The 15333-nt window shown below is 41.6% G+C and overlaps 1 protein-coding gene across 1 annotated transcript; it reads right to left on the bottom strand.

Annotated features, from left to right (window-relative positions):
- Window positions 1-273: 273 nt before the first annotated feature.
- Window positions 274-4634, bottom strand: LOC139854979 (uncharacterized). Its single transcript, XM_071844247.1, has 7 exons — window positions 4506-4634; window positions 4370-4420; window positions 3619-4150; window positions 3352-3441; window positions 3186-3233; window positions 2579-3075; window positions 274-414 (listed from the first exon to the last, which is right to left on the bottom strand). Exons 1-7 carry the CDS (start codon window positions 4632-4634, stop codon window positions 274-276), a joined length of 1488 nt encoding a protein of 495 aa, XP_071700348.1.
- Between the last annotated feature and the right edge of the window lie 10699 nt (window positions 4635-15333).

Raw genomic sequence — 15333 nt, 5'->3', positions numbered from 1 at the left:
GTGAGTTCAAGTTTTAAGCGCACATATGTATTTGACCATTTTCTCCCGGCAAAAAAGAGAATTATATTAATAAACACATCTCAAATACAAACAAGGGCCAAGCTAACGTCCCAAGGAGGCAGAGAAATACATACCCAAACACACAACACAACCAAACCCTAGGCAATACACTACCACCCTAAAATAAGTCGTCTCATCTTTCACGACGCGCTACGTTTAGGTGACATATTACCCAGATCTAACCGTAAATCTAAAGTTATCCCACTTTAAATTTCAAATATCAGCAGCTTTAATAACTGCAATACTTCTTTTAACTTTTAAAGTCAATAGTTTGACTCTGATATTCTCCACAATCATCTCATACAAATCCACTGCATTTCTTTTCTTGTTTTTGAAGATTCTCCAATTACGCTCCTGCCAAACATGATATACCATAGCAACAATTACAATACGATTAATGACATTCCAAATGCTCCTTGAAAACAGATAATTAGAAAGTGTAACGACTCAAAACGTAATACGAGAAAAACACGCAAAACCTTTTTTAAGTGATCCTGACCAGGCCAAGTCGCGCGGTGTGCAAACCCATGCGCGGCGCGCATTAAAGCGTGAGACCAGGTCAGAATTAGATCCTGGCACCAAGTACCTGCATTCCCCCATTTTGCGTGGCGCGCCCCCAAATGCGAGGCGCGCTTTACTACACAAAACAAGCTGTTGACAGTTTTTGCACCTCAAAAGCCAAATTTTCAAACACATTCACTTAAGACCTTAAATCGTTTACGACCAATACAATGTAATCAAATCAAAAGTTTATGAGTTTACAAAATGGTACGATGACCCGTACATCACCAATATATATTTTCGACCCACGAGTTTAAGTACCAAACAAAAGATGAGCATGGTGTTTGGGGTTAAACTACCCAAAACCTAGGTCGAATCACAAAAGCCTCCACTATAGTATCAAGAGTGGAAAATCTCTAATCCAAACGAATACCCTTGCCTTTGTCCACGCCGGAGTCTAAAATGGTAATCAACGAGAGGGTAAGCAAAATGCTTAGTGAATGCAATAATTATACACATACATATATAACCTACTTACTTGCAATCACTTACACAATTACCTCATGCACGATAGCAATTTAAATAGCATATCATCGCAAGTATAACGCTAAATCTCCAATACCACGAGCTAGCACAAACAATAACATATAAACCGAACAATATAATATGCTACACTACAACGCATAACCATGGTTAACCAAAATACAAAGGGAACGATTCTCGCGAATGAACCGTTAGCCACACAGACGCCACTAGTATGCATCACTAGCCCCTTGAGTGGTATCGAACGCCCGAACTTATGACCACCCGTTACGATCAATGTGGTATCGATCACCCGAACTTAAAACCCACATTTCACGCCACATATATGAGGATAGGGTATCGAACGCCCGAACTTAAAACCCGTATCCCACGCATTACTCATGATAATAAGGTATCGACGCTCGAACTTTAAACCCTTATTACATGAAAAGTACAATGTGGTATCGATCGCCCGAATTTCAAACCCACATTCCACTAACGCACACAAGAAAATAAATTATATAAATACACGAATAATTATTCCACTCACCTTAACGCCTTCGGTGAATGATAAACCAAGCTCGCAACCTTCAATGTAACGTACCTATTACATTATGCATATAATCAATCACACAATCAATTTGGTCAACCAACTCACTCACCTTCCTAGTTTCATTTTGACCCATAGTGCAATTGTGAACCATTTGCACCCTTAACCCTAACACTAGGTCAAGATTTCGCCAAAACCCTAACACTAACCAATTATGGTCTTAATACACTTATTAACACAAGGTTAGTGCATTTTCATACTCATTAGACAATTTAGGTCACCCAAGACTCATTTGACCCATTTCAAGGTTTACACACCCATTTGGGTCACCCACAAACCCAAATAACACCCGTTCTCTTAACCACAAAGTGTGCTAGTAATTTGTTTAACCATTTAAGACCCATGAATACAATTATCATTTCAAAACCCTAGGTTAATTATTCTTGGGTCCTCATGACCCAATCTTACCCAAAAACCCTCAAATCACCAATAAATGGGTCTTAGGTTCATTACTAACCCAAACCCTAACCCTTAAACAAATTAATCAAAGGAAATCAAGGTTAGGACATACCACCACAAACAAAACGTAGCTAATAGCGAGATGCACGACTTTAATACTTGCACTTTGACCCGAATCAAGCTCTTTCCTCTTAGATTTGAGCTCTCTCTCTCAAATGGGTTTCTCTCTCTAGAATTGAAGTGGAAGAGATAAAGTAGGTGAAAGTGGAGTAAATGACACCTTAGATCTGATCTTGTGGCTTTAAATCCGTCCTATAAGTGAAAATACCAAAATACCCCTTTAATATAAGAGGGAAAACGAAAAGGGCTGTCTGCAGCATATGCGCGCCGCGCAGACAGGAGTGCGCCGCGCACTCCTTCTGTCGCGAATTCCAGCCAGCATTTAATATATATTTACATTATGTACAAATCGGTTTCGGGTCTTACAAAAAGTTTGTCCACAATCTTATACAAGTCATCAGGCAGACCTCTAAACAGTAGCATATCTTTTAACCTCTTCCATATCTCAGCTGCATATACAAATTTGAAAAACAGGTGTTCATGAGAGTCATTGCCTTGATCACAAAGAGCACATTTAAGGTTCAAATTAGTGTACCACTTCTGCAACCTATCATGTGTTACCAATCTTTTCTGAATAGCAACCCACATCAGGAAAGCATGCTTAGGAGTGGCTTGAGGAAACCAAATTACATGGTACCATTTTGCAATAGGGTAATTACCCCTGAGATCTTGCCAAACTTGCCAGGATTGATAATCACCTCTACTACCATCATTAGCTATCCATAAAGTTCTATCTTCTTGAGCTTTTAACACAAGCATATTAATACTAAAAAGCAACCATTGATTGTTATGCACAACTCGGGCTACTTTCAAATCATCTCCTAACCTGGCTTGATATCTATCTCTTCTAGAAACCACTTGATCTAGGGTCCCAATAGAATACCATTTATCAAACCAAATAAATGTTTTCAAGCCATAACCAATTTCATTAAACACATGAGGCTTAATTTTATTCCTTAATTGAAAATTTTGCCTCCAACCTCAACTGTCAGAGCGTTCCTCATGCACATCCCATATGCTTCTGCACTTTAACTTTACAACATTTACCCAATTTGCCCACAGTGAATTTTACTGAATAATAATTTTCCACATCTGTTTAATCAACAAAACCTCATTCCACTTTTGCAAAGGTTTGATACCCAATCCACCTTGATCCTTAGGCCTGCATATAAGCTTCCAAGCAACTCTAGCTTTACCTTTAGTACAATCACCATGGTTCCATAAGAAACCTTTTTAACACCTTTTTAATATCATTAATCACTGTAACAAGAATTATGTAGACTGATGCCCAATTATTTGCATAGAGGCAAGAACATACGCAATTAATTGGAGTCTACGAGCATAAGACAATTTCTTGTTTCTCCATCATTGAACTTTAGCTTTTACCTTATCGACTAAGCACTTACAATCACCAATACCTAGTTTTTTAGCTATAAGTGGGATCCCCAAATACCTCATTGGGAGTTTGCTAACAGTAAATGGCATTATTTGCAAAATACCACTTTTAACCTCATCAGGAACATTCCCAAAAAAGACAATACTTTTACTGAGATTATGGTACAAGCCTGAAACACTACTAAATTCATCCAAAGCCTTCTTTATAACATGTATAGATGTCATATCACCATGACACAACACTAATAAATCGTCAGCAAAGCATACATGTGATATTTTCAACTTTTTGTAGCCATAGTGAAACATGAATCCAGTTTCCTCTTTTATCCTTTTAGCCATTATCAAAGTCAACACCTCCATAACCAATGTGAAAAGATAAAGGGATATAGGGTCCCCTTGTCTTAGCCCTCTGCCACCCATAAAGAATCCATGTGGTTCTCCATTGATACAGATAGAAAAACTTGCAGTGTTAACACATGTCATTAATAAACCAACCATCCTAGGGTGAAAGCCAAATCCATATAACATTTTTTCAAGAAAAGCCTAATTCATAGTATCATACGCTTTTTGGATATCAATTTTCAATGCACATCTGCTAGGGGCCACTTGATATGTTATACCCTTTTAGTAATTCTTGTGTGACCAAAATGTTATACTGAATATGTATCCCAGGTATAAAAGCACTTTGATTGAGACTTACCACCTTCTTGAGACCATCTTTCATCCTGTTAGTAGTATTTTGCTAATGCTCTTGAAAATTACATTGCAACAAGCAATAGGTCTAAAATCAAAGACCTTATTAGGAGTTTCAATCTTAGGCACCAAAGCAATCAATGTAGCATTAACTTCACCCAATAAATTCTCATCTCTAAAAAAAATTCTTAACGGCCAAACAGACATCCTTCCCAACAATATTCCAAGCTTTTTTGAAAAAATGAGATGAGTAACCATATGGTCCAGCAGCACTAATACTATCCATATCAAATATAGCACCATTTATCTCCTTATCAGTAACATCTTCAACCATTTTTAAAGCATCAGCATCAGATAGTTTGTTGGAAAAAACATCACCAAGCTCTTCTAAAGGACTCACAACAGAAGATACACCCAAAATTGTTGAAAATGTTTGACAAATTCAGCTTGTTCAAATCTTTCTTAAGTATTTGAAGCTTTTTAACAACTTTGAACATATTGTGGCCATTCACATGCTTAGTCCACCCTTGTTCAACCAGTGGAATGAACCCATCTTTATCAGCTGTATAGTTCATAAACTTAAAAGCTCTAGGTTTATGTTTTAACCCTTCAGGTATGCCTACAAGAGATGGGCTATGATTAGAAACTAGATAGGGGGAAAAGCCCATAAGTCCAAGGGAATTGTGTCATAAAAGCATCATTGACCACAATTTTGTCTAACTTTTTCAAATTATCACAATTTGGGTTTTTAAGAGATTTATTCCATGTAAAATGGAATCCTGGTGTCTTCAAACCTCAATAGCATTAGCACAATCTATAAGATCCACTGGTGTGTTCATCCATGTATTTGACCATTTTCTTTGGTTCTACTTGTTGTAGTTGCATAACAATTACGGAGTAGCTTTTTTGTTGAAAGAAAGAAAAAGGGAACCAAACCGAAATAATTGAATAAATATGCTCTCTATTTGAAAGTAAATGTTAGAGACAAATAGACGTAACAATCTTTTTAGTTACCCTCTCTTTGAAAAAACTTACAAACGCAAAAACTTTTGTATAGAATCTTTTTTTATTATTATTATAATTCTTAATTTCCTAAATAAAACTCCGAAATATAGTAAAAAGAGTAATGACAACAATTTACTACTAGTATTATTATTATATATTTAAAATTTAAATAATGAAGAATAAGATAAAGAAAAAATTTAGTGCACCACATAAGACCTTCTCCAGTTGTCCTTTGAAAAGCTAACTTTATCACTAAATATAGAGATAGATATAGATGAGAACAAACACAACTCTATCATTTACTTTACATTTTTACATTTGGATTTGAGGTGCTTTTAATTTTCTTTTAATTAAATAGTTCAGCATTAATTAAATGTTGTACTGTTTAACATTCAGTGTATTTGTTACTGATATTTAATATATCTGAATGATAGATGAAGTTAAACCATGAACTATTCAAAAATGAAATAATTTCTTAATTATTCAAGACATTCATTTCATTTAATATACTCTTTAAATTATGTTAATAGCACTTATCAAACAATTATATTATTTTAGTTATTCATTTAAAAGATTATTACATTAATTTTTACATCATTCACAGAGTTCATTCCGAATGATTTTTAAACAGACTATTGTCATACAAATTATAAATTCAAACGGGTCTTTTAAATCATTGGCGCTTAATCGTTCTATTTTATCAATCACACCATTGCTTTAAAAAAAATCATAGTTATAACATTCTTTATTATAATTTTATCAATCCAAAAACTCCAATGTCAAGCTATAACTCAAAAGAATAAACAAAATCAATAAAATATACACATTATATATATATATAACATGAAATAGCCTACAATTATTTGGTCTCTAATTTAATTAAATATAATGATACCGCAACCCGCATGCGCACCCCATATGTATGCGGGCACTCACTAGTGTGCGTATGCGTGTGCTTGTGTGCGGTATGCGGATTCGTATCTAATGCCTTTGTTCTCGGTACAGCGATTACTTGGCTATCAAGTAAATATATTTTCCATAATTACATCCGTGATTCGGGGGAGTTTGTTATGGAAAGGATTGCCAATATCTCGGATGGTTCTAGAATTAGGGTTTGCCTATATATACAAACCCTAACTATCATTCTAATCATCATCACGTTACGTAACCATCATCTGCTACACGTCTTACGTGTCCAACATCATCTAGCATCTTCTCAAGGTTAACAGGTTAGTTTCTTGATTAACTAGCACCTACGACCTTACTTGGGGCCTTCAGGTCGACGACCTGTCATCGAAGGTGGACTTAATCACTTAGCCACCCCGCCGACATCATCATGTCGGCCAGGGTTATTCACGGTAGCCGGACCGGAGAGCCTCGTTCTAAGATCCTTAAACCCCAATAACGTATTGAGCAGGCATGTTAAACTCTATGGTAAAAATATGCATGATCAAGTGGTGCTTTCATTGAGAGTCGAACTCAAGTTCAAGACTGTTTAATTGCTTTCTCTTTTAAAAGGTTTTGAATTATAAGGCTTATTGCTCACGAAATTTTTTGAATTTTTTTTTTTAACAGTATCATGACTTCCGGGGACTCGTCGGAACGTACTCAAACAGATAATCAAAACACACCATCTGGCAGTCAGCATACGCAGGCTATGACTGGGGCGGGATACGCGCCATATCTTCCACCTGTATCCGGCGAGCCTTTTCAGAGGTATAAGCCGATATATCCAGATGGGATTACACCGCCAAGGGCAAACTCGCCAGTTACCACCACGCGGTTGGATTTTTCCGGAGTGGATCCAAGGGTCATCTTGGTAGGCACTAGCGGTGAAACAGTAGGCCCGCACGTAGTATGCTGCGGCCAGGTACCAATTTATAGTACCACGGTTTCAATTCCTCTGCAGACGCAGAGTGTTCAGCAGAATTCATCGTTTACACCGTTGCAACCTTGGCAACCACCGCGTCCAATTTCGCAGTTTTTGACTCCTGCGGATGCGCATGCATTACTTAATAGTTGGAGGTTCGGTGTCATTCCGGATGCCAATTCTCATTGGACGCCGATAACCGCAGAACAACAAAGCACTGCTCATACGGTTGGGCTTATAGCGGCATATCCTCAGGTCTCGCAGGCATCTGCGCCACAGGTTTCGGCACATTTTCAGATACCCGTATACTCTGCGCCGGCAAGCCTGCCTTCTTTTCCAAATCATCCTTGGTTGTATCCGCAGACGCCAGGGCAGCCCTGGCAAAATATTCAAGGGCAGGCAAATCTCGCAAGCCAATTTATGCAGGCGGCACCTCCTGACATGGTCCACCTATTTTCACAACCTGATTTTGTTCAGGATATGATGAGGCGTTTCTTCGCAGGGCTCAAAGGTGACCCTGTTAAACCACCTTTTGAGCTACCAACTACTTTTGATAAGTTTCCTCCGCATATAATTGCATATCCGTTTCCATCTGCGCCAAAGATACCTCATACGTTGGGTACTTACAATGGCTTAACTGATCCAGATGACTTCTTACAGCGCTTTGAAGGCGCAATGCGCACTCAAGGTTGGGTGGATCCGGTTGCGTGTCAGATATTCCCAATGACACTGCAGGGTATTGCTCGTGAATGGTTTAATAAACTGCCGGCGGGTAGTATAGCCGGGTTTATGGATCTGCGGACGAAATTCTTGCTGCAATATCAGAATCAGAGGCCACGCAAACGCACTCATATCGAATGTCATGATATTGTGCAGAAATCCAAGGAATCTTTGGGTGAATTTCTCACAAGATATACTAATGAGTGTCTGCGCATACCAGATCTCAAGCCAGAGCAACAGATTTCCGGACTCATACATGGTATAAACTCAGAACGTCATCCAACACTGGTAAGGCGTCTGCGCCATACGGTCCCAACAATTTATGCTGAAGCGCTTAATGAATGCCATGACTATATGCGGAGTGGCGAAGATAATGATATTCCAACAGCTAGTTCACGCAATGAGAGGAAAGACGATGATGATCGTTCGCGTGATCAAAATCGTGGCAACAACTCTCGCGGAAGGTATCCTAGCGGTGGTCCTATCAGGAATGATAAAGGGAAATCAAGTGGCAATTATCGAAACAATAATCAGTGCGGCATCAATAATCAGAACTATGCGCTGCTTAAAAGTTTGTCTAAAACGCCAAAAGAAATTTTGGCAACCGAACCAGTGTGCGCAACCTTTGCGGTTCCAACTCCGCTTACAGAATTTGGTAAGCGGGATAAAACGAAGTATTGCGAATTCCATGACGATTACGGGCATGACACTAATCGATGCAAAAACTTGATGGAACGAGTGCTCGAGGCACTATGCGCAGGTAAATTGGATCACCTAAAACCACCTAAGAAGGACAAGGGAAAATCCGCAGAAGAAGGGTCAAAGGCTAAAACTTTCGCATGGCAAAAAGTTGATAAAACAAAAAACGCCGTTTTAACCATTAATATGGTCGACGCAGAGAAAGTTAGCCAGCGGAGAAAGTACAATGATCACCATGACTGGGAACTTCTCCCAATCACGTTTCCTCCTGTAATGTCAATCGACACAGTTAACGAACCCATTATCATCAAGTGTCGCATCCCTACTTGCGGAGTACAAGTTAAACGCATGCATGTTGACATCGGGAGTGGCGTGAACATTATGTACGAGCATTGCTATCGTTTCCTCCCTGCAGAAGTTAAAACGCAGCTACGCCAGTCTGATATTACGTTATCTGGGTTCTCCGGGGAAAGCTCATGGCCGCTAGGCCGGATAGAGCTAATAATAGAACTCGCGGATGACAAGAATCCGCAATTGGTTAAACACGAGTTAGTTGACTTTTACGTGGTTCGTTCAACTTCGCGGTACAACGCGTTGCTTGGGAGAAATTTCATACGGCGTTTTAACATTATACCGTCGGCGGTGCATGGTTTGATAAAGTTTCCTACGAAGGAAGGGGTTGCCACAATTGCTTCACATCAAACAACCGAGTTGTGTGGTTCAGTTGTGCCTGTAAACATTCCCAGCATAGGAGAACAACTCGCAAGCAGTGCGGTCATAGCAAACCGTTTACATCTGGATAAGCGGATTAAAATCGGCGCAGGCTTGTCAGCCGAAACAAAGGCCAAATTGCATGGAATATTATCCGCTAACGCAGATGTTTTCGCGTGGCATGAATCATACATGACTGGGGTTCCGAGAGATATTGCGGAACACAAATTAAATGTTAATCCATCACTCACGCCCGTTAGACAAAAGAAGCGGCATATGGCTCTTGAACGCAGTGATTGGTTGTGCGCGGAAGTAGATAACCTTGTAAAAGCAAACATTCTGTGGGAAGTACGCTATCAGACATGGGTTGCTAATCCTGTGTTAGTCAAGAAGGCTGACGGTAATTGACGGATGTGCGTTGATTTTAAAGACATTAATAAAGCGTGTCCTAAGGACAACTACCCTCTCCCGGAGATAGACTGGAAGGTGGAATCATTGTCAGGTTTCCGGTACAAGTGTTTTCTGGACGCATACAAGGGTTATCACCAAATCTTAATGGCTGCGGAAGATGAGGACAAAACTGCTTTTCATATGCCGCAAGGTATTTATTGCTATACGAAGATGCCTTTCAGATTAAAAAACGCGGGCGCAGCATATCAGCGCGTAATTGATGCGGCATTCAAACACCAAATTGGTAGGAATCTTGAAGCGTACGTTGACGATTTGGTAATTAAGAGCAACACTGAAGAAGAAATGCTCGCAGACATCCTAGAAACATTTGCGTCTCTACGCAGGGTAAACATGAAGCTTAACCCGCTTAATTGTAGTTTTGGGGAAGAGGAAGGCAAGTTTCTAGGTCATGTGGTGACAGCGCGGGGAATCAAGGCAAATCCCAAAAAGATTGAAGCCATTGATAGTTTGCCATCTCCGAAGACAAAGAAAGACGTGCAGAGTCTAACCGGGAAGCTTGCGGCGATCACGCGGTTTTTGTCGAAGGCCGCAGAGAGACAATTGCCATTCTTCAATACTTTGAAGAATTGTTTAAAGACGAAAGACTTCGTGTGGACTCAGGAAGCAGAATCAGCCTTTCAGGAGATGAAGAAGGTGCTCGCTGAATTACCAACACTCACCGCGCCAGTATCTGGAGAAACGCTTACGCTATATCTTGCGGCATCAAAAGAGGCTATCAGCTCAGTCCTCATCGCAGATCGCGGAAAGGTAATCTACTTTTATTTACATTGTCTATTTCGCATAAATTTAACGCTGAGGTTTTCTCAGACGCAAATGCCGGTCTACTTCGTAAGCAAGACGCTGACATCAAGCGAAGTAAACTATTCACCAATAGAAAAACTAGTATATGCGCTAGTCCACACAGCGCGGTGTTTGCGCCGGTACTTTCAAGCACATCCAATCGTGGTTCTAACTGATCAACCGATCAAACAGGTTGGCACATGCCTAATTTGCGGCAATGTCCGGGGTTACCGCATTGACTAACGCAATCATTTTTCTTTCAGGTGTTATTCAAGCCTGAGATTTCTGGCCGAATGGCTAAATGGGCAGTTGAGTTAGGAGAACACGAGATAAATTTTTCCTCGCGAAGCGCAGTTAAGGGTCAAATACTTGCGGATTACCTTTCGGAGTTGCCTGCGGATGTCGAGGCATCAGCAGAACATCAAGATACGCATGCACCAACTTTGTCACCATGGGAGTTATATACCGATGGTGCCTGCAGCGCAGCTGGCGCGGGTGCGGGTGTAATTTTAACTGGTCCAGATGGCGAAGAGCATACATATGCGCTATGGTTTAATTTTGCTGTTACGAACAACGAAGCAGAATATGAGGCTCTGTTAACAGGTATGCGCATTGCGCATAAATTGAATGTTAAAATTCTGCACGCTTATGTGGATTCAAAGCTGGTATGTAGTCAAGTCAGCGGGGACTTTGAAGTGCACGACATTGCCATGCAGCAATATTTATCGCTTGTTCATAACCTCGCTGACCAGTTTGAAGCTTTTCAAATCTCCCACGTAATGCGGGGGCAAAATAAGAAAGCGGATGCGCTTAGCAAATTGGCCGCTTTGGCTTTTGATCATCTGGGGAAGAAAGTTCTTATAGAAGAACTGCATGCGAAATCCATTGTTATGATGCCTTTGGTAGCACCTGTTGAGGAATCCAGCTCAACATGGATGACACCTATTATTGCATTCCTGCGGGACGGCACATCACCTACGGATTCCGTTGATGCGAGGAAGGTCCGCACTAAGGCACCACTGTATGCCCTCGAGGGTGAAGTCCTATATCGAAAAAATTATTTAGGGCCGCACTTAAGGTGTATTGGTCCGAAAGAGGCAGAGGAGGTTATACGCGAGGTGCATGAAGGTGCATGCGCTCTTCATTCGGGGCACAGGTCTATTGTGTCAAAAATTATACGGCTAGGTTATTATTGGCCCACTATGTATGCAGATACCGCGCAGATAGTGAAGCAATGCGAATCTTGCCAAATACATGCACCTATCAGCAGGGCACCTGCGCATCCTATGATACCAGTCTCCTCACCATGGCCATTCTGTAAATGGGCAATTGACATAGTCGGACCATTTCCAAAAGGCCGAGGTAATATTCTCATCTATTTTATACCGTATGCTATTTACGTCAGTATCTTACGCATACTCTGCACACGCAGGAAACATCAAATTCTTGATTGTTGCAATCGACTATTTCACGAAATGGGTTGAAGCACGACCGCTGGCGGCAATATCAGGAAAAAGGGTGCGTAATTTTGTATGGGAAGACATAGTTTTTCGATTCGGTATACCAAACGAAATTATTAGTGATAATGGTACGCAATTTGCGGGAGATCCTTTCCGCAGCTGGTGCGCGGAGGTTAATATAAAGCAAACTTTTACATCCGTTGCGCATCCGCAGGCGAACGGCCAGTGCGAAGTCACCAACCGGGACATAGTGGCTGGAATCAAAGCTAGGTTGGGCCATGGTAGAGTTGGTTGGGTGGACGAACTGCCAAAGGTTTTGTGGGCGCATAGAACAACGCCCAAAGCAAGCACTGGTGAGACTCCGTTCAGTTTGGTCTATGGATCAGAAGCTGTTGTGCCCGCAGAAGTTGGGGTACCAACGTTCCGCATACAGAATTTTGACGAAAACACTGTAGCATTTTGGGTACTGTAGCAATTTGAAAATACTGTAGCAAATTAGTGTTTTACTTGTTCATCTTAAACGTTTTAGTTAACTTATCTAAATATCAATCGAATCAATAATCGAATGTTACTATCGTTTACTAAATAACTTGAAATCATATATATTCAAATAGATATATAAACCAATAAGTTTAATGTACGGTAACATGCAATTAAAACTTTGTTACGTTTTCAAGTTATAGTATATATATGTATCTATTTACATATAATGGTTCGCGAATCGTTGAGAACAACTGATGGGTATTTGAATAGTTTAAAATTTTTGAGATTCAGTTTTACAGACTTTACTTATCGTGTCAAAATCATTAATCATTTAAGATTAAGTTTAAATTTAGTCGAAATTTCCGGGTCATCACACAGCTCCACCCGCAGACGCTCAGTCTCCCCCTTGGACTGGTCAACCGCCCCAACCAGCTCGCTGTTTTTCTTTCTCTCTTCAATCAATGCGGTTTTGGTTTCCTCCGCGGTTAACTATACCGCCTTGCGCGCTTCTTCCGCGGCGTCCCTGTCTTTCTTAACCTGCTCAACCCCCACTTGCAGCAGCCCTAATTCTGTTTCTTTCCGCACGGCCACTATATACAGGTTAGTGGAACGGCGGGCTTGATCCGCAACCATGCCAAAAAATACAAGGCCGTTTTGGATGAAGGCGTTGAGCGCCTGATTAAAGGGCAGTGCGGCTAGTTGGTTGCGGAACTCAGCCGGGAAGATTTGTTGGAGGAAGGCGGATTGCTCTGCGGCATTTTTCGTCGATGACTGGGTGAGCTGCGCCAGGTTCGCCAATCGGAAACTGCCGTGTGGCGGGGTTGGTGTAGACTCAGAGTCAAGGTGTATCGTCTTGTCCTTTGACTCGGCGGTAGCTTCAAGGTCCGGATTGACCCGCGGTGGGGTGTGATGCGTCTCTTCAGCATGCTCTGCATATTAATAAATGGTTAAATAAATGCAAACTTAAGTATGCGGTATGCGCGAAAGCAGAACTCTTACCAGAAGATGGGGGAGGTAGATCCGCTGAACGGGGTTCGATGGGAACGAAGTTGTCGTTCCGCTTATCCTCCCTATGCTTGGGAGTGAGTTTCTTCTTCTTCAGTTGGGGTTGGGAGGCTTCGGCGGCCTTGCACTTATTACCGGAGGTGGCAGGTGCATTCTCGCCAACATTCTCCTGCTCCAACTGCTGATTCACATTCTGCTTGCGGAAGGAAATGCCCCCAATCTCCTCCGCAGTCAGTACTTTCTTCATCTTCATCTCTGCAAACATGCACGCATGTGTTAGCAAATATAAATAGCAAACTGTTATGTTAGTACGTGATTATATTATTCCTACCCTTTCCATCCGGTCCGACTATGGCTGGACGCACATCTTCCCATGGCCAGTGTGCGGAGATCTTCCCTAACCGCAACATTACGTTCCCGTATGACCGGTGCACCAGCTGTGCGTTAGCGCACTCCGCCAATAGCTTTGTTTCCTCGTCATCAAGGACCGGGGTTTTGTTCACATCCTTCTCCACCTTCTCGCACCATATAAGCGTTTGCGGAAAATTGGTACCAACTACAGTTTGGTCAATGTAAACGAACGTTTCTTTCCAGTTACCCGCATTCGACTTTGGGATTTTTGTGAAATTTTGTCGGGCGAAGAAGGTGAACCAGGATTTGTGGTGATTGGCCAAGCGGTATAGATGACAGAAAACTTTAACAAGCGGTACCTTGTTGAGTGCGACGCACCACATCTCAAACAGTACTATTTTACCTATGGCATAAGGGTGTAGTTGCCCTAATCCCACTCTGAAGTGGTCTAGTACGCCTAGGAAGAAGTCGGAGGGGGGAACCCTAAAGTTGTCGTGCTTGAACGCATGTTCGTAGATGGCCACCTTCTTCTCCGGTGGCTCGTGAGCACGCTGATTAGACAAGGGTGGCACCGGATTGTACTTCGCTAATGGTGGGTATTGTTTGACTAAGTAATCAATGTGTTTCTGCTCTATAATCGATCTAACACTATCTACATAGGTCTCGTTAGCCTTAGTCATTTTCTATAGAGTGGTTGGAGAATTACTAACCTTTAGACGGTGGCCGGAGTATTTAGGATTTGATCGAAATTGAATATAGCAGCGTATTGGGGAAGCTTGGAGCAGAAAAATGGAAATGTGTGTGAATTGGGGCTATTTATAGTGACGATTTGGAGTCATGGGTTGATCGTGGCTGTACACGTGTTACGCGATCAACGGGTGGCATTTTAAGTGCGCGCGTGGATGTCAGTTGGGTATGGTTACCTATGAGCGCGTGGATGTCAGTTGGGTATGGTTACCTATGAGCGCGTGGCTGACACGCGCCTGCCAACAGCCACTTTACGTCTTGTCAACCGAATGGGCTTCTGCGACAGTGACAGGCATTAAATGACCTCGAAACGCACGCGAAAAATTAAATGCTAGCCGTTTTCTTGTTTTTTCTTCGCTTAATAGTTTGACAAGTGCGCGCGTGGATGTCAGTTGGGTATGGTTACCTATGAGCGCGTGGCTGACACGCGCCTGCCAACAGCCACTTTACGTCTTGTCAGCCGAATGGGCTTCTGCGACAGTGATAGGTATTAAATGACCTCGAAACGCACGCGGAAAATTAAATGCTAGCCGTTTTCTTGTTTTTTCTTCGCTTAATAGTTTGACATCATATGTCTTGCGCCATATAACATCAAACTGGGGGGACATAATGATACCGCAACCCGCATGCGCATCCCATATGTATGCGGGCACTCACTAGTGTGCGTATGCGTGTGCTTGTGTGCGGTATGCGGATTCGTATCTAATGCCTTTGTTCTCGGTACAGCGATT

This window comes from Rutidosis leptorrhynchoides, chromosome 6, assembly GCF_046630445.1.
Source record: "Rutidosis leptorrhynchoides isolate AG116_Rl617_1_P2 chromosome 6, CSIRO_AGI_Rlap_v1, whole genome shotgun sequence".
NCBI lineage: Eukaryota > Viridiplantae > Streptophyta > Magnoliopsida > Asterales > Asteraceae > Rutidosis > Rutidosis leptorrhynchoides.
This window is presented reverse-complemented; position numbering and strand designations above follow the sequence as displayed.

What these genes read in the sequence shown, in the direction of transcription:
- LOC139854979 (XM_071844247.1), bottom strand. Translation starts at nt 4,634, where the DNA reads ATGGTTGAAGATGTTACTGATAAGGAGATAAATGGTGCTATATTTGAT. An exon ending in GACCTATTGCTTGTTGCAAT is followed by an intron (nt 4,151 to 4,369) that starts GTAATTTTCAAG and finishes ACTATGAATTAG; the next exon opens with GCTTTTCTTGAAAAAATGTT. An exon ending in TAAGGATCAAGGTGGATTGG is followed by an intron (nt 3,234 to 3,351) that starts GTATCAAACCTT and finishes GTTAAAGTGCAG; the next exon opens with AAGCATATGGGATGTGCATG.